Below are 18,457 nucleotides of genomic sequence, written 5' to 3'. Positions count from 1 at the left end.
GGCTCCTCTCTGCGAGCAGATAAATAGGGTCATTTTGTCTCGTCCGCCCTGACTAATTGGGAGAAGAAAAACTTAATGTGGGGGAACGAGGATTGGAATCTCTGCAAAACATGTTAGGCTGAGCTTCCAACAGATCCAAGGTCCTGGAGTGTGAATTTGCCTTTGGCAGGAGTAGCTGCAAGCAGTCAGACAGCCTTTTCCATGGGGTGTTTTCTAATTGAAGGATTAATCCGAGGTTTTAATAAATCTGTTAGCACTGTTTGGAGATGCTCATTTGTCATTGGATTGGGGTTGTATTTCTGGTGTGGGTCCAGCACAGGAGGAATATAGCTCTTACCTCCTTGGCAGGACGCTCTGACCTCTCAGCTGAGCAAAGCTGGAACAGCAGGACTGGTTTTTTACCTCCCTGTGTGAGTGAGGAAGGGAGGAGAAGGCTGGGGGAAAGTGTTATAAAGTAGATCAAGCAGTATTGGTTCCAGGTTTAGAACATCACATGGGGGGTCTGAACTTCAGTGTGCATTTCTGGGACTCAGGTGGTGAGTTAATTTTACGTAGACCTTCTTTCCTCTCTTGGTTGTGCCTCTCCCCACTCTGTGTTTGTTCTCCAGTGCAGGGGCTGAGTGAATGGGAAAGGAAACTCTTTATTCTACAGCCCCACAAACCATGTCTGAGCTACCTCAGCTGCTTCTCAGTCACCCCTGCAAAACAAAACCCACCCTCCTAACCAGGTTCCAGCCACCCACTGTCTGGGGATGTAGAGCTTCAGGAGTCCATCAGATAAAAAGCACCACTGCAGTTCTTGGGCAGCACTTCCTCAGCTGAGGCTTTTCTCCTACCACACAGTTTAAAATCTGTGGTAGTTCTTGGTACTTTCCCCTTTCAAGCAGCTCTGTGGGCAATTAATTTGAGATTCTGGCCATTCACGGTTTTAAAGCCAGAAGTTGGTATCAGGATGTCATTTAATCATCCAGGTATCACTTAGCCTTCAATTCCCATTGTTTGATCCAGCTCTGAGTCCAGGAGTTCATGTTTGGCTGCAATATCTCTCTCTTGAAGACAACTGGTGATGGGGGACATTTTCCTTGGTAGATTGTTCTGGTCATTTGGTCACTGAAATGCTCATTTTCCTTAATTCTTCTTCCAGATTTTATTACATTCAGCTCTTCACTGTTGTTTCTTACGTCCTTCTCTGCTTTGCCAAAGCACACATTACTGTGCTGTCTCCTCTTATATGAGGGCATATATAGCATTTCTGCTCAGTTTTAGCTTCTTCTGAGAACCTTAACAGCCTGACCTCTGAATTCTATAGCAGGGCATTTCCCCTTTGTGTTGTTACAGCTTTCTGCATCTTAAATTGTCCACACTTGTGACTATAAAACTAACACAGAGCAGTCTGGAGTAGACTCTTGTCTGTATAACATCCAGAGATAAACATCTTTTTTACTACTTTGTTTCTTTGTTGCCCACCCTCTTGGACTGTATTTTTATCCTTTCTGTTGCATGAGCAGGTTTTAAGTGGGATTTCTGCTGCCTGCTGGGTGCAGCCCTGTGCTGTGGCCGTGTTTGTACAGGGCTCTGGGAAAGCAGACGTGGTGCTGGGGACTTTTACACGAGGTCAGGTTGCTCTGTGCAAACACATCATCCACTCACCCTTTATTGGGCTTCCTGATCTGCAGACTGAGCTGGCTCCGTGTCCTCTGGTCATTGATAAAAGTGTTGAACGGGGTTTGAATCCAGTTAACGTGCTCCTGAGTGAGATTATCTGCCATGCTTTGGTTTAGAAACAATCCTCTGTCAAGTCAGACACCACACTTAAGAAGGAAAAGAAGGCAGGAAGCTGGAAGTTTGTGATGGTAAATAAATTGCACCCTAAATATGAAATGATTAGCACCCTGGGCCATCGGGGTTTTTTCTCTTTCCCTTGTGCTGTCTGGTGGGGTCACAGGCTGGAGGGAAGGGATGGGACATCCAGAGGGACCTGGACAGGCTGGAGAGGTGGTTCTGTGGGAACAGCACAAAGTTCCACGGTCAGGGCAGTCCAGGCTCTCTGGGAGAATGGATTGAAAGCAGCCCTGAGGAGAAGGATTTGGGATGTTGGTTGATGAGAAGTTCAGTGTGCCCCAGCAATGTGCTCTGGCATCCCAGACATCCCCCATGTCCTGGGCTCACCCCCCAGTGTGGGCAGCAGGGGAAGGGGGGATTCTGCCCCTCTGCCCCCCTCAGCTCACCTGCAGAGCTGCCTCCCAGCACAGGAGGGACATGGAGCTGATGGGGTGAGTCCAGGGGAGGCCACAGGGTTGCTCTGAGGGCTGGAGCCCCTCTGCTCTGGGGACAGGCTGGGAGAGCTGGGGGGGTTCACCTGGAGGAGAGAAGGCTCCAGGCAGACCTGAGAGCCCCTTGCAGGGCCTAAAGGGGCTCCAGGAGAGCTGGAGAGGGACTGGGGACAAGGGCATGGAGGGACAGGACACAGGGAATGGCTTCCCACTGCCAAAGGGCAGTTAGATGGGATATTGGGAAGGAATTCCTGTCTGGGAGGGTGGGCAGGCCCTGGCATAGGTTGCCCAGAGAAGCTGTGGCTGCCCCTGGATCCCTGGGAGTGTCCAACGCTTGGAGCAACCTGGGCTGAGTGGAAGATGTCCCTGCCCATGGCAGGGGGTGTGGAATGAGATGGTCTTTAAGGTCCTTCCCAACCCATTCCATGACTCTGTGGTTGTTTGGAAGTCCTGCCTAGCCATGAAGATGTGGGTGCTGGAGGCTGCAGCACCTTCTGCATCGAGGTGGGTTACAAAACAGCAAAGAGAAAACTGGGTGAGGCCAGTGCTGATGCTCTTGGGTGCAGCTTTGAAGGACTGCAGAGCATCCCTGTGTGCTGGAACAGATCCCCAGCTGGCCTTGGTGCAGCGGAAGGAATCTGGAAGACATGGAATTCTTCTTGTTTGGTGCCAAATTATGCAAAGCAGGGACCTGCCTCTGGCTCCCACTCCTTGTGGTACAAGCTGTTTATCTGTAGAACGTGTTTTTATTTGGGCAGCTCTAAGTGGGTGTTCAGATGCACGTTTTCCTGGTTTAAACCAGATCTGGTGAGTGGTTTCTCAGTGTTTTTGGACTTAACAGGTAGAGCTTTGCCATCGAAATTAATTTTTAGTTTGGTAAACAAAAGGTGCCATCAACCTCTCAGCGTGCAATTCCAAGGTGTTCCTTTCAAACCGTGCCAATTTAAATTCATCTCCGAGTCTCAAGTGATTGCTTTTGTTGTATTGACTTGAGAGGATTTTCCTGTTAAGTACTCTCAGAATAATTGATGTGTGTGTCTGCCGAAAATGAGGTTTTGCTGCAGCTCTCACAAGATGTTGACTGTAAATATTCAGCTGTTTTGGGGGGTGTGCAGGTGTGCCGTGTCCGTACTTCCCTCTTGTATTGCTTATTTGCAGGGAAGGGACTGGGAAAGCGATTTCTAACGGTGAGAACGTGTTGTTTGGGAATGTTTCACCTCTGTGTGGTTTGAAAAGGCTCACTGATTATTTTTTCTGTGTGTGTCTTTACAGACACTGCAGGGAACAACAGGAAAAAGGATGATTTTGTTCTGGGAAGCATTAACAAAGGCTTTCCAGGTGCCAGTACAAAATTGCTTTTGTATTGCTTTTTATAGCTTTGAGAACCCACGTGACCTTTAAAATTAATCCAAGAAAGTTTTCCAGGGTTGGATGGATCTACCTTCTAGGAGCATGTTGGTCTTGAACACGTATTTTCTCCTGGGTGCATGATGAATATTCAAGAAGTGAGCTAAGCTATGCTTTCCTGGAGTTGTTTTTGAATTCCCTGGATGGATTTCTAAACATCAACACGGTTGTCTGCATCAATTATGTTTTGGAGCTCCTCCATCCTATGGAGTCATCAGGTCCTGCCGAGCTGGAAAGGGCAGCAGGAATTACTGCTGTGATCTGTAGTCGGTGTTTGTAGGGCCGTGTGGGTCTTGCAGAGATGTTACAAACTCGTTACATTTTGATTGTGTGTGATAAACACTCAATCAGCCGTGGTGAGCCGGGTTTGGGTTGAGCAGGGTTTGGGTTTAGCACCTTCCCTCTCCCTCTGTTGGCTGAGATTCGCTGGTGAGGTCGGGGTGATGTCAGGGATAGAGCCCCACAAAAACAAACTCACAGGAGCACTGGCAGACCTCGTCACTCCTACCTCTCATCATTCATCCGTGCCTGGAGTGGGTAAAAACTGGAACTCTCCTGGGTGTCCCACATGTCCCTCTCAGCTGCAGGTGCTGCTTTGTCTCACCCTTGGGCAGCGTGGGGGGAAGTGAAACCGGAGGGGCTGCAAACAGCTGCTCCAGCCAGAAAGGTCTGTACAAAGAGAACCACGTACAAAACGAGATGAGTGTCGATGGTTTGCTGTCCCTCCTGCTCAGGGGAGAGCCTGGTGCTCCTGAGGCCCAGCAGAGCAGTTCCTGAGCGTGTCTTGGCCGTGGCACTGGTGGTGGGCAGGCAGTGTTCGTTCACACGGGTGTCCTGGCTGTGCTGTGTTGGCACCAGCAGCCAGCTTTGGGAAAAGTGAAAGGGTGATAAGGTGCCTTATCTTCTGAAGGGCTTGTAACTGCTCCCTCTGTTTTAACAAAGAAAACAGTGCATTTAACAGGATATTTCCTGCTGGAATCCCCGAGTTTCTTTCCCCCCTGCTCGGGAAGGTGCCGTGTGCGTGCAGGCAGAGAGGGAGGATTTTGGCATTTGCTCACTTGTGCTCAGAGGCTGCTTCGGTTCCCTGAGATCAGACCTTGCATCTGTGCTGACCCATCCCGGGAGGGCTGCAGGAAATGTCAGCTGTGCTTCCCAGCTCCGGGAGCAAAATATTCCGGGATCTGGAGCTCACGCAGTCTGCCCTGACTTTATCCACGCTAGAAAACAGCACTTTTTGTGGGTCCTCATTTCTCTTTCTTGGATATTCCTGGTGTCTCCTGCTGGTTCAAACCTAATGGCTGCAAGGCTTTTGGGAATGGGTAGTGGGCTTGGTTAAATGTTTTCAAGTAGGACTTGTGGGTGACAACCCTAAATTTTATTGCTTGACTTAATATTTTTAGACTTTAAGGTTTATTGATTGAAATGATGGATAAATAGGATGTGCAGAAGTGGCGCCGATTTGCTTTCGTGTTTTAAAATTCCATTTTCTAGGGGTAAATGCAATATAAATGTGATTTTTTTGGAGTCTTCTGATAACCCTCGCAGCGTAAAACTAATTTTTGAATATCTGAGGAAGCACACTGTGCTCTTTTCAAGTGCAGTTAAGCAATCACGATCATGCTGTGCTCTTTTCCAGTGCATTTAAGGAATAATACCAGTGAGTATAGTCAAGGCTTTTCTGCAAAATTACTTTCTTTCCATTGTTATTGCCGTGGTCACACGAACCAGCCTTTGAGTGCCTTCCTGAGCCCCTCCTGAAATCCAGTAGGGACATAAATAGATTGTTTCTGCTGTGATGTCTCAGCAGCTGCATTCTGGCTGTTCCCTCCCCAGGTTTAACTCTCCGGGTTTGATGCCAGAATCTTTCCTTATTTCCCTCCCTTGAAGGTGTTGTCCCTGTTATTTGGGGAGCAGGCGGTGTTTTCCACAGGTTTTCCCATTCTGGGTTCTTCCTGCTGGATTTGTGTTGTGTTTTATAACTCACATCATCGTCTTTGGTGTTAATAAGCACCTGGCTGAGCTGTGGTGGAGCTGAAGGGAAGCATCCTGAAAGGAAAACCCTGCACTCCATTGTCCTGCTCCTTTGTTGGAGCCTGTTCAGCTGCTGGGCTGGAGGCTTGTGGGATAATACAGGGATAACTTAGAGCTGTTCATGAGGGAGAGCACTAATTCCTGTCAGGAATGGGCACTGTATGGGGTGTGTTCTACTCGCTGACATCTTCATGTGCTCTGTGCTGGAACAGATCACAGGGAGCAGTCCAGTGATTCATGTGCAGGGCAGTCTGATGGCCTTGGAGCTGCTCAAGTGACTCATCATTCCTTCCCCTTTGTGTTGGTGATGCTTTAGGTGACTTAGGAATGCAGGCAGTGCTGAGGAGTTGCTCTGCTTTTGGGTACACCCTTTGGGGTGTGAGAGGGAGCAGATTTTCTTCTGCCTTGTCATTGTGAAGATGCTTTGAAAGGGTTTCCCCTCCCAGTAGTTTCTGTGTGTCCTCATGTGCTTTGTCTTTGCCCACCTTCCTGGAAAGGTGCCTTGTGTTGGGGAGGGAGTGAATTCTGTGCTAATAAACTTTGATAAATGGGCTTAAATCAACAATTCACTTCACTTTCATTGAATCATTTATTGGCAGCAATTCTTACTGCTAATGATTTTGGGCTGAAAGTGTGATGAAGGTCCTAAATTTTGTTTTTGAATGGTACCAGCTGGGTCTCACTGTTAAAACATTTGGGACTCTGGGAGCAGGAAAGCAGCAGCTTTGAGTTCGAGCTGTGAATTAGCCCTGGAAATGCAGTGTCTCCACTGGGTTTAATCTGGGACAAAATGACATTTGTTGGGCCAGGGCTCTGAAGTATTTCCAGTCCAAATAAGGGAGGACAGGGGTCTGAAGTCCTGCATGGAGGCAGCTTTTGTTGGTCGATTTTTCAAATGCCGTGTTCCTAACTCGATGGTTCAGCCTCTGAGGGCTCCAGGACTTAAGGTTTGGCCAAGAGCTTCAGGCAAGGATCAAACAGTGGGAAAGTGGGGGAGAGGACATGTGACTGTGAGTAACCAGAGTGGGCAGAGAGCCAAAGTTCAGGTGATATTACACAAAAAATTATGGGGCACAAACCTGTTGGCTCCTGGAGACAAGTGTAACAGGGAGCCAAGTGGTGTGTGAGGAGTGTTTGGGTGTTGGAGGCTTGTCCTTCTTTCTCAGGAAGCAGTAAAATATATTGAATTTCAGTGTGGTTGTAGTGAAGCCCCAGTGTAGGTAGCACAGAGTGAGAGCAATAAATGCTCCTCAAGTGGAAGCCTCTCATGTAATTTGCTCTGGTATTTCAGGGTGGATGGAGGGAGTGTCTATGAGAGAGGGACAGGGCAACACAACTCACAAAGCAGAAGTGAGAGAACCTGACAGAGGCAGCTGTGAAATGGAGGGGCAGAGGGTGAGGGGAGAAGGGCACTGCAGTCAGCCCCAGAACCATCTCCCACAGGAGCAGGCTTTGCCATCAGGTAGCAGGGCTGGGACTTACTGGATCTGTGCAATAGTCATACAGGGAAGAAGGTTTGGGAGTAGGTTTTGGGTTAAATGCAGCTGTTATTTCATGGTATCCATTTTGTAGGGATTGAATCCTTTTCACTTACAGGTTTCCTCTGAAGAGGGAATCATCCCTTAAGTCTGCAAAAGACACAGATCAAAATCAAACTGAAATGTGGTCTGTGCTTGTGGTTCGTGTTTGCCAGAAATGTCGTTTATTTTCAACATTCAGTGTTTAGAGCTTAATTAATTGTTAGATTTAAATGTTAAAGTATTTTGTCTTCCTCTGATTCATTGTCTAAAGGCACAGCAAACCAGAAATGTTACATGGATCCATTCGATGTGCCAGGTTGAAGGATTGCAAAAGAGGGAAGACAGATGGAATTCCCCCCAACTTGTTCCTTAGCCAGCTCCAGGGATGAGGAAGCCAAGGGACAGACTGTGCTGCTTCCAGCCCCCCAAGTCCCAGCTGCAGAAGGCCTGGGATCCCCACACTGGCAGAGAGTGTTGCCTTAACGAGCTGTTTGTTGTAATCATAGAACCATTTTTCTCCTCCCTCACTGGGCACCACCAGCTTGAACACCCCCAAAAATCCGCCCCACTGTGACCATTGGGTTGTCCACTTGCCTTTGTCCAGGACGAGTCACTTAATGGTGGAAAGAAAAATTTCCTCTATCATTTATTTTAAGTATTGATAAATAAAGAGCAGTCTCTGTGCTGACTATTGATTTCAGCTCATTTTGGACACTTTGTTATCCTGAAGCCTGGAACAGGAGCAGGTTGTTAGCATTCCCATGGGGCCTGTCCCCTGTGCTTGGTGACATTTGTGTGCCCCTGAATTCCAGGAGACAAGGCAGCACCTGCCTCTGTGGAAAATTCTGCTCTTAGTGTTGCTGCTCTTTGTAAAAACAAGCAGCCCATCCCTACTTGTTACCAGGAACAAGTAGATAATACCCCCCCCCCCAAAAAAAATATAAATATCTAAAATAACCCCCCAAAATATGTGGAGTGGGTAGTGGTGGGATCCCCAGAGCTTGGGGAGAATGGTTTCTTTGCTCTCTCATTCCCTGGCCGTGGCCCAGGGAGTGCTCAGCCTTTTGCACAGTTTGTGGGAGGTGTTGTTGTTTTAAGCACTGGGAAAGCGAGCAGTGAAGCCTCAGAGCAGCCAGACCTGCTGCTCCCAAACCAGGGTTGACCCTTGCCTTGGTGAAAACAGCTCTCAGTGTGCTGGCAGGCAGTGCTCTGCAGGAGCCAGGGAGTGGGCAGGCATATTTAGCCCCTTTCAGGTAATGCAGTGACGTGTTCTGAGCTACCTGCAGGCAGCGAGTGCAAGGAGGTGTCTGGTTTGTGCTGAGAGGGTTTCAGGTGTTAATTAATGTTACATGGGTTTAGTTTTTAAATACATGAAGTTTAGGTACGTGTTGTTGCCAGTGTTAGCAGCATGTGCACTCCTGGCTGCCCATGTTCTCTTGGGCACTGGTTTTTTGGGAGTCTGGGCAGTGTCCCTGGGCTGTTGGGGCAGGTTTTGTGGTGTCTGCTCTGTGCTGGGCTCCCAAACTCCTCAGCACCGCCACACACGGCCTGTCCATCCACACCCTGAGGGTTATTGGCTTTAGAAAGCAGCCCAGGGACTGCTCGTGCATGGTAAGTTTGCCTTCAGCTTGTTCCTTGAAGGCTGTCCAAAAAAAAAGAAAAAAAAAAACCTGGAAGTGGATTTCTGCCTGCAGATTAAGCCCCAGATTTGCTCTGGAGAGGCCGTGGGAAAGATGCCGCCTGGGAGCGGAGCGTGGCCGGGGATGAATTACCAACCAGATGATGGATGGGCTGGAAGCTGGGGCACCAGCATCAAAGCGTGTTCTCCTGGCACCAGGTTTCAGTCGAGATGGTGTCTTGCAGATTTGCATTGCTGGATGCAAACGCTCCTTCCAGAGGATTTTGGGAGCCTTGTGATGTTCCAGCTGTCAGCCCGTTAACGGCACTTTGCTCTTTGACGTGCTGGCTTCCATTAAAATTCCTGCAGAGGGAAAAGTTGGTGCTGGTAGAAAGGAGGAGGGTGACAACATGTTTCTCTTGGCAGTGGTGTGTGTGTTCCTCCTCCAAGTGATTGTGGAGCTGGGATGCAAATAAAACCTGCCAGGGGTTTGGAGTGCACGGAGCAGCTGGAGGTTCCGGTGGCACCAGGGGGCTTGGGGGAGGAGTGGAGGGTGACAGCCAAGGATTGGCACCTCCTGGGGTTCCTGTGATGCTGAGCAGAGCCTGGGAATGTAGGTGAGCCTGCTGAAACAACCCCCTCCAATGGCTTTTGGGCTCATCCCAGCTGCAGGAATGTCTCCTCTTTCCTTCTGGGTTTATAGCTAGGAACTACTGAGTTCTCCCTTTCCAGGTCTGTGCTCTTGTGGATTTGTTACATCATGGACCTGTTGAGCAGCCAAAAATGGTTCACCATGTTTGCAGTCTCAGGAATTTGAGGTTTCGGGAACCTCGAAAGCTATGACAGAGCTGCAGCAGAAATGTTTGTTTTTCCTGCAGTGGCCCTTCCTGGTGTGTTCCAGCACCAAGAGCCCTCCTGGAGGACAGGGCTGGCACTGCCTTCCCAGCTCAGGATTCCTGCATGCTCAATATCCAGCCAAAAAAGGGGAAAGATCCAGTTTTGCTGTGGGGGATGGTGGTCAGCTGGTGGGGTGGGGGCTGTTTGGGGTCAAAACTAACAACTGTGTGGCATGTTGAAGGATCACTGCCATGGACAGGTTGCTTCCAGATCACTGTGCAGCCACCTAAATTTGTGGGAAGGGCTGTTCCAAACCATGGACAAGCACTGTGGGCACAGGGACAGGTTTCCTTTGGTACCACTGTGAGGTTTAGTTGATTTAAGGTGTGTGAAATCACTTTTATCCCTGGAGCAGTTTGGATTTCCTGCTGCAGGGAAAGCCTTGCAAAAAGCCCTTTGTAGTGGTGGGAGGGTCAATTCCTGCTGCTCCTTGTCCTGTGTGGTTTCCAGGCTGGCACTGCTGCTTGTGCTCAGTGTTTTCACGGAAGACTTTCTAAAGAAAAAAAAAACCAGAGGTATTGTCAGTGTAAATGTATGATATATTGCCAACTTCTATAATTTATGATTATCGTCGAGATGACTTATTTTTTAGGGTTTTTTTTGTCCTTATAGCTGATACACTGAGTTGAGCTTGTATTTAACAAGTTTATTTTTTAGCAAAATTACATAAAATACATCACTGGAGCCAAACCTGACTCCTAAAATGAAACTGCTGGCCGTGTGTGCTGTGCTGTGGAGCTGACCCTTGTTTTCTCTTGCAGGGCAATCACTTTGATCAGTATGAAGAGGGGCACCTGGAGATAGAACAGGCATCTCTAGACAAGCCTATCGAATCGGTAAGACCCCCCCACTTCCCAGCACCCCCATCCCAGCCGGAATTGGGCCGTGATCGGATGGTACTTGATGTGAATGCAGTCAAATCTCAGAGGAGTGGGCACCTTGGTGGCAGTCAGGGTTAATTTTTGGTGGTAAATTGCATGCTGAGCTTACGTGGGCCTGGGATTCAATCTTGAAGTAGTTCTAAGACCGTAGGTGAGTTTAAATTTGAGTTCGATGGGATATTTCAGGACTTAATTAAAAGAATACATTCATTCATAGGTATTTATTTTAAGTTTTTATACTTTTCTTTGAAGAATCAGTTTAATTCCTGTGCAAACCTGATGGAATAGCATAGTTAAATGTACTTTGCTCCTTTTTAGTTTATATTTTTACACTACTGGTGTGTAAAAGTGTTAGAACGACACCTGGAGTGTGGAGAGAGGGATCAGTGTTAGCTCAGCAGTCCTTCCCCACAGAGCTGAAACTGCCCTGAGCCTTTCTGTAAAGTTGCTTCACCTTTAATCAGGTGTGGAATATATTTTTCCCCATAAGATGGGGAAAAAAATTAAAGTTTTATTTAGTTTTACCTTTTTAAGCTTTATGGAGCTTAAAAAAAAGGAGCTTTTTGACTCTTTTTCTCTTTGCAAAGCCCCTTCTGCTGTTTTTAGGCACGGTAGCTTGTTCAGCCTAAACTGGACCCAAGTTTGGCACACTAAGTTTCAGTTGCAGAAAGAAGAAAACTCGTAGTGAATAATCCAGGGGCACTTCGTGGTGTTCTGATTAAGCCCAGATTTTTGTTAATAAAATTACTTGTCAGGCGTTTCTTTCCCCGATCGATTATTAAAGTTTCTCCACCGTAGTCAGCACTCAGAAGGCACTAAGTGTTAGGAGAAACTCAGTCTCTTATTTCTCGTTGGTGTGTAGGTCGGTGTTGTGTGTGTTTGTGTGCGTGTTTTAGATGTTTACCAAAAAAATTTACACAACTTGGGGTGTTCGACGTTTTTCTTCCGCAGCAGTTGGCCCATATTAGCTAAGCAGCCATGATCTGGTTTGTATTGCACGGTCTGCCTTTTTTAATTTCTTCTCTAGGGTTTCCTTCCCCCTCCCTCCCCCCTTCTTATTTCTGTTCTTCTGGTCCAGTGAACACTGCATATAGTACCTACTGTCTTAATGTGCTGGCATGATGCTAGATTTAGGCATGGCAGTAAATTGATGACGCATGAGATAATGCTGCAGAGATGGGAATTCCTACCCAAAGCTCTCCCGAACGCTGCAATCTTCCCTGGTGATTTTAATTCGAATGCCAGGCTGGATTCCTGAAGTAAATGTCATGGGAAGTACTTGTTGGTAGCCTGCTGTTGGAAATTAGAATTTCAAAATATTCAGATGGCTGCTTTGCAGACTAGACTGGTTACCTGAGTTGCAAAAGTGTTTTCCCAAAGAGAGGAATAGAAGAGGTCGCAGATCACATCTCTGGTGTTCCAAAGGGAATGATGCCCTAAACCCTAGGCCCAGCAGGGCACTTCACATCATCTGTAGGAGTAATGCTTTGTGCAGTTTGATTAATGTTGAACTGCAGCAGCAAAATTAAATTAAATTATGGCTGTAATATTTTATTCATATGTATCTCTCTCACCATCCACATGTCAGGACAGGACATTATTAATCTTTACAACTTTTTGATAGGTACAGTTCAGCCTAAATGGGTTTTATTTGAAAACAGTTGGATAAAGAGGACAAGAGAATGTCTTGTTTTGGGAGGAGGAGGAGGAGTTTAAACCTCAAATTTTTCTTCAAAATCCATTTTGTTTCACTCTTCTTTTGTCTGTAATAAGAAAATCACAGAGTCATTAAGACTGGAAAAGCAGTCTAAGATCATTCCCCAAGCACTGGCAAGGCCACCACTGACCCATGTCCCCCAGTGCCACATCCAGGTGTTTTTTGAACACTTCCAGGGATGGTGACTCCACCCTGCCCTGGGCTACTGTGCCAGTGTCCTTGTCCCAGGATTTCAAACCTGTGACTGCTGCATGGGGTGTTTTTTTGGCCTCATGGGCAAGCCCAGTGTCAGGAACAAACTGGTCTCTTTTGAAGTTCATCTTCACGTGCTCTTTATAGAATACACTGTTGATTCTTAAAAGCAACTCTCCATCTGGGGGTGTGAATTACTTGATCAAGTTTCCTGGCACCTGTGCAGGTGATTTTTCCTTCCACACCATTAATGACCAATGTGCTTTTTGAATTGGCAGATTACACACATGAACAGAAGGAAAGGTTTTCTTGACAGGCTTCAGTGGGGCACTTCTCCTGCAAGATTTTTCACCAGTAAGGGGATGTTCATTCTGCTTTTTTGTATTCTTTTTTCTTCTTGTGTTTGAAGCTGTTTGCTCACCCAGAGCTGAAATTGAGATGAAAGGAATAAGGCCAAGTCCATATTTTGAAACCACCACACATTTAAGTATTATTTCAATAATATTTCAGTATTAACAAATTGGTTTATAATCGTTTACCAGTTCTCTGTTAGCAATCCAACTGGCTTTTTCCAAGGAATCTGCTCAGGGAGTCATGAGTGAGCCTCTGCTTCACAGTGTGGAAACAGTTGGGATGATGAACATCCTGTGTTTATACCGTGGCAGATCAAAGCACTTCCTAGTTAGAAAGTGAAGGAGTGGATTAAATATATTCTCTTAAATGCAGCTTCCCACCTGTTAGTGACGTGGAAATGCTCCCAAGCCCACAGGTGGCTGTGCTTGGAGCTCCTGGGCTGGAGGGTTCCCTGTGCTGTGCCCGAGTGGCATTCCCAGCTGACGTGAGATCCATCTCTGCAGCATTATCTGTTGAGAGGTGCTGACTGTACTGCTACAGCATGCAACTCAAAGGTGGCTGGAAAAATAGGTTTGGGGAGTCTACAGATCATTACAATGTTGAAACGTGTCCTCAATTAGCCTACTGGTGTTTTTGTTCCCGTGGAAATCCTGCCGCGTGCAGCGAGTTCAGGCCAAAGACGCCTGGACTGAAACATGCGACTCTGACCAGAGTACATTTATGGAAAACAGAGCTGCCAGGAGCTAGGGATGGACCTGAACGAGTGCCAGCTATTTTCCATTACTAAATTGAAGAAAATATTTCATATCAATGGACTCTTCAGAGCTGCAAATACTGATAATTTTTTTTTCCCCCCACCACAAGTAACGTTTTTTCTTGTTGTGGTTTGAAAGATGCTGCACTTACACTGGCTGTTCACGTCAGTGCAACCACTGCTGTCTGATGTCCTTGAAAAAATCAGAGCACTTCACCCTTTTTTTAAATCCCAGAAGCTGCATGTGTTTGTTCTGAAGTATTTTGAGTGCACTGAGTTCAGGTACCCGAACGGGAAGTCACAAAGTATTGCAGCTTGAACAGAATCCAGATTTTCTTCACGTTAATTCCTTATTTCTGCTCGTTTATCGAATCTCCTTCGCTGTGAATTCCTGGTTTGCCTCGTCCCAGCAGTGCAGATGGAGTAGGAGGCAGCGCCAGCCCCCCTAGAGCCCCCCAGGAGCAGCCCCGTCCAGTGCAGGCAGTGTCAGGGCTCCACCCACGCCGGCACCGCTGCAGGTTGGAGGCCAGACTGGGAACCCCCCACTCACCCTGGAGCTTGTTAGTTTGTCCTTGTCCTGACTAACAAATGTCCTTTCCCCTCTCTCTAACGCTGCTGGGGCACAGAGGAGGTCCCTGAGCCCCCCACGTCCCAGGCTGCAGTCGGTGGTGTTTGGCACCGCGGGCTGTTGGAGCCTGGCCGAGCTGGGGCCGGGCTGTGTCGCACTGGAAATCTGTACGGATCTGTGGACTCCACTAGTTCCAAAGTGTCATTTGATGAGGCTGCTGATTTGACATTTAGCAGCAGCCATATGTGGACAGCGCTATAAATAATGTGCTTCTGGAAGCTGAATGGTGTAGCATTACTATTTGGCTTTTCTCTCTGGTCTTCATTGTGTCATCTGTAGTGAGCTCTAGGTTTTTGTTTTGGGAATCTTTTCAACCTCTTGTTTGCATGGGTTCACCCAGTAGCATCCGATCCTTGCTTATAGATTCCTCCATACACAGTGAGCACAGCTTACAATCCACTCAAGAGATGAATGGTTCCTGCCCGTGCCGGGCTGGGCAGTGGGGATACAATCCCTGGGGATCTCCTGGAAAACCTGTCAGGCAAAACCAGTGCTGTGGTTTATCCGTCGTGCAGCATCGCCCCACAGGCAGCACCAAAACCTTTGTGCTCTTCTTCAGGTGTTTTAATTTGAAGCAATTTCTTTTCCTGTTGGCCAGAACCTTTGTCAGAAATTTCTGCTGGGGATATCCCACTTAGGAATTGCTGATCCCTGTGGAAAGCAGCTGAGGGCACGGGATGGGGAATTGAGGAGCCCAGTTTGAGCCGGTGGAGCCGCTCCCTTTGGATGAGCTTTTGCCCCAGCTCCACGAGGGTTTCATGCAGTCAAGACCTTGCATTTCCTACACCCTTTAGAAAAGTTATGCTTTGGCATTAATGCTGAGTTCTCCATCTGTAAATAGAAATGATCGCTGGTGGTCAGCTCTGGAGAGGTGAGATAATGCTGGGGGAGGGGGTTGAGTTGTTCCAACCAGAGCTGCTCTCCCTGCGTGGAGCATCCACAGCCCCCACCCCACTGGGTGGTACAGGAGAGCCCCCTTGCTCACTCAGGCACCTCTTGGGACACCTGTTTTGGCTGCCTCAGTGATTTTTCTTGTGGCTGTAACACAGGGAGCTGCAGGATGGCAGAGGAAGGAAGTGAGCCCCCCTCAACTGTGCCAATCCTGTGCATCAGTGCAGCTCTTCTGTGGAGCTGCTGCAGCTGAGGCCGGTCTGTTCAAAAGCAGTGACAGCCCTTGACATGGACAGGAAGTTTGCTGTAAAACACCCATCTTTTCTATGTGAAAGAGGCTGTGCTTTTACAGAACTGTCACTAAAAATGCAGTTTAAATGAAGAAAGCTGCTGGCTGTTGTAGCATTCGCTGCTCCATGTCACATTTACCCCTGGCTACTCCCCAGGCTCTGCAGACTGGCCCCACATGGGAGCCCAGCAAGCCTGGCCTTCCATCATTTCATTTTTAGGGCAGCATTTGCACTGAAGAGCAGTTCTGTCAGTCTGTCAGTCTGCTGTGAGAGCCATTGGAAAAGGAGGGAGGAGGCTGAAATGAGCAGACAAATGACCAGGTCCCAGCTCAAATATGAATATTAAATTACTAGAGTTGTCCTCCCTATTCAGCGAAACAGAAGATGCTCCATTTCGATTCAGCAGGATTTAAAATTAGCTCCAGTGTATAAACAAACAAATGGAAAAAAATTGGGCTGGGGAAACCACCCCCTTCCTGGGAACTGAGACAGGACAATGTTCAGGCATAATTCCAATTTATGTCAAACAACTCGCGACCATCCTCTTGAGTGGTTCTGTAAAAGTGGTGCTAATGTGTATAACCCTTCTAAATTTTTCTTTTTCCCTTTAACATTTGTTTCCCCCTTCACTGTGTCAGTCACAACACACCGCTCTTGAATCTCCCAGCTGGTCTTGACTTGTTGAATTTATTTTATGCTTTCACTCTTCTTTAATAAATACATTACTTGCAAGCAGTGAATTGAAAACAAAGCAAAAGAAAAAAAAAAACTACCATTAGTGATTGGACAGTTTCTTACTTTGTGTTACATTTAACTGTTCTTTTGACAGCCCAGTTTTTAAAGCCAGGTTCGTATGGAAATGCTTTCACTCCACTTGCACTGCTTTTGGAATAGCGTTCTGCTTCATCTGTCTTTATTTTAGTGCATTCATAACACACACAGTCAGCACAATGTCTCATCTCCACTTGGCCAAGACGCAAAGTACTCCTTGTCCTTTGGATTTATTTATTTTTTTATTTGGTTGTTGGGTTTTTTTGGGGGTGTTTTGTTTTGGTTTTTTTTGGGTTTTGTTTTTGGGAAACGCAGCCATTTTTGTCAGCACAGAGGGATCCAAAGATCCTTTGTCAGGGTAGGACAATTAGTGCCTTATCCCAGCCCCTCCAGCTCCAGGACTGGGCACTCTGTGCTCAGGGCAGGTGTGCCTGCAGGTAAGTTTTCCTCCTCTTCCCAACAGACAGTCCTAGTCCCCTCCATGGTGTTTGTGGTGGGAATCCATCCTGATTTATTGCTTTTATCCCCAGACATTCCTTTACTTCTCCTGGTTCCATTTTTTTTTTACTTCCACGTAGCCCTAATGATGTCCTGGGGGAGAGCCAGTGCTGTGGGAAAGACAAACCCTTATTCCTTGAGAAATGCAGGCAGACAGTGCCTTACTGGTAGAGCAGGAAAAAATCCCAAATTTATGCTTGATAACATCTTTTTGAGGAAAAATATATCCATGCAGCCAGTATCTTTAGGAAGGTTTTGCCTTTCAAGCTGATCCACCAAAGTTCTGCAAAACCCTGTGGAGTGACAAAACCACTGCTGCTCTGGTTTCTGTTGATGACTTGGTTATTTAATTAAAGAAACCTTCAACATATATATATAAATAATTATTTTCTAAGGTTCCCTGTACCCTCAGTGTTATGGATCCTGGCATAATTCAGGATATTTCTGTAATATCTCTCTATTTGCCTTTTGAGAATGAATAACCAACAATTGCCTATTTTATTTTTATCTTTTTATGATTAGAAGGTGAATGTGGTCCCAGCCCAGAGTCCTCCTTTGCTGAGTGGGCAGTTGGTCGCTGCTTGTAACTGGGTAAACTGGTCACCAAGGGCAGAGCTGTCAGCCCAGATGGTTGGAGGGTGCTGTGAGCTCTGCTCTTTGTCTGGGGGCACAAACCTTGCAGAAAAACACCACAATTTCCACCCTGAGCCTTGCTCAGCCCGATCTCCAAAAGCTGACACTTAATTGCTGCGTCAGGACTTTCCCACTTATTCCAAAATAGCTTTTTTTTTTCTTTCTTTTCTTTTTTTTTTTTTTAGGAAGATGAGACATTATGCTTATTGTTTCCCCTACATGCACTAATGGTTCCTTGCTGTTAACTTATTGCTAGGCCTGTTTCATTCTAACATCTTAGTATTTTTGTTAGTTTACATGTGAAATGCATCACCCAGTCTGTGCTTGAGCTCATTTTATTTAATTGAGTTTATTTTTTTTTTTTGTTTTACTAACCTCACTGTTTTTTCAGTTTAATATTGGCTGCATGCTAGTTTATATATATATATATACATATATAAAAAAAACCCAATCAAGTCTAGCCTGGATTTTGCTCTGATTGTGTTTTGGTTTCTAGTGGTGGGGCAGTCTTGCACTTACAACTTACTCAGTATTATAAAAGCCTGACACACAAACAAAATGACTAAACACATTGTAGATTTTCTTTACAAAAAAAAATAAAAATCTTAAGTGGTGCTGTCTAGGTGATGGATATGATTGTATAAATAGCTTGATTTAATGCTTTTTACTGTCAATTTTTATTGGTACACTTTATTTTCTCCCACATTGCTTTTTTTTTATTATTATTATTATTATTACTATTATTTTTTATTTCTTTTAAACGCGATGCACAAAAGTTGCCCAGCACACCATCAGAAAGTGACCGTCCCTGATACCCATCCCCCTGGAAAAATTCTAGCCAGCAATTTTTGACATTTGTCTTTCCCTTTTATTGGGCATATATATTGCCTTTTCAGTAGCATTTTTTTGCATGCATCTCTATATGTAGAAAGATCTCTTGCTCATCACATGTTTAAATGTCAGCGGGAAGGGAAGAATATATTATTGGAATATTTTTGGTTTGTTTTCTCTGTTCTGTCTGTCAGGATAATATTGGACACCGCTTACTCCAGAAACATGGGTGGAAGCTGGGCCAGGGATTGGGAAAGTCACTGCAGGGTAA

General features: G+C 46.4%; 1 protein-coding gene across 20 annotated transcripts in view; it reads left to right on the top strand.

Annotated features, from left to right (window-relative positions):
- The window catches only part of GPATCH8 (G-patch domain containing 8), a 173,739-nt gene that overhangs the window by 123,474 nt on the left and 31,808 nt on the right, over positions 1-18,457 (top strand). For 3 of the 20 annotated variants that reach the window (XM_050334744.1, XM_050334748.1, XM_050334729.1), the window contains exons 2-5: positions 10,508-10,582; positions 11,579-11,613; positions 16,283-16,300; positions 18,381-18,453. The exons of 11 other annotated variants lie outside the window; for them this stretch is intronic. Coding sequence is in view for 1 of the 9 variants with exons in the window: in XM_050334728.1 (XP_050190685.1) it covers positions 10,508-10,582; positions 18,381-18,453 (148 nt within the window). In the remaining 8 variants the exon portion in view is untranslated. 6 more of the 20 variants (XM_050334747.1, XM_050334743.1, XM_050334745.1 and 3 more) reach the window with 4 other exon arrangements.

Source organism: Myiozetetes cayanensis, unplaced genomic scaffold (assembly GCF_022539395.1).
Source record: "Myiozetetes cayanensis isolate MyiCay16 unplaced genomic scaffold, myiCay2020 scf58, whole genome shotgun sequence".
Taxonomy (NCBI): Eukaryota; Metazoa; Chordata; class Aves; order Passeriformes; family Tyrannidae; genus Myiozetetes; species Myiozetetes cayanensis.
This window is presented reverse-complemented; position numbering and strand designations above follow the sequence as displayed.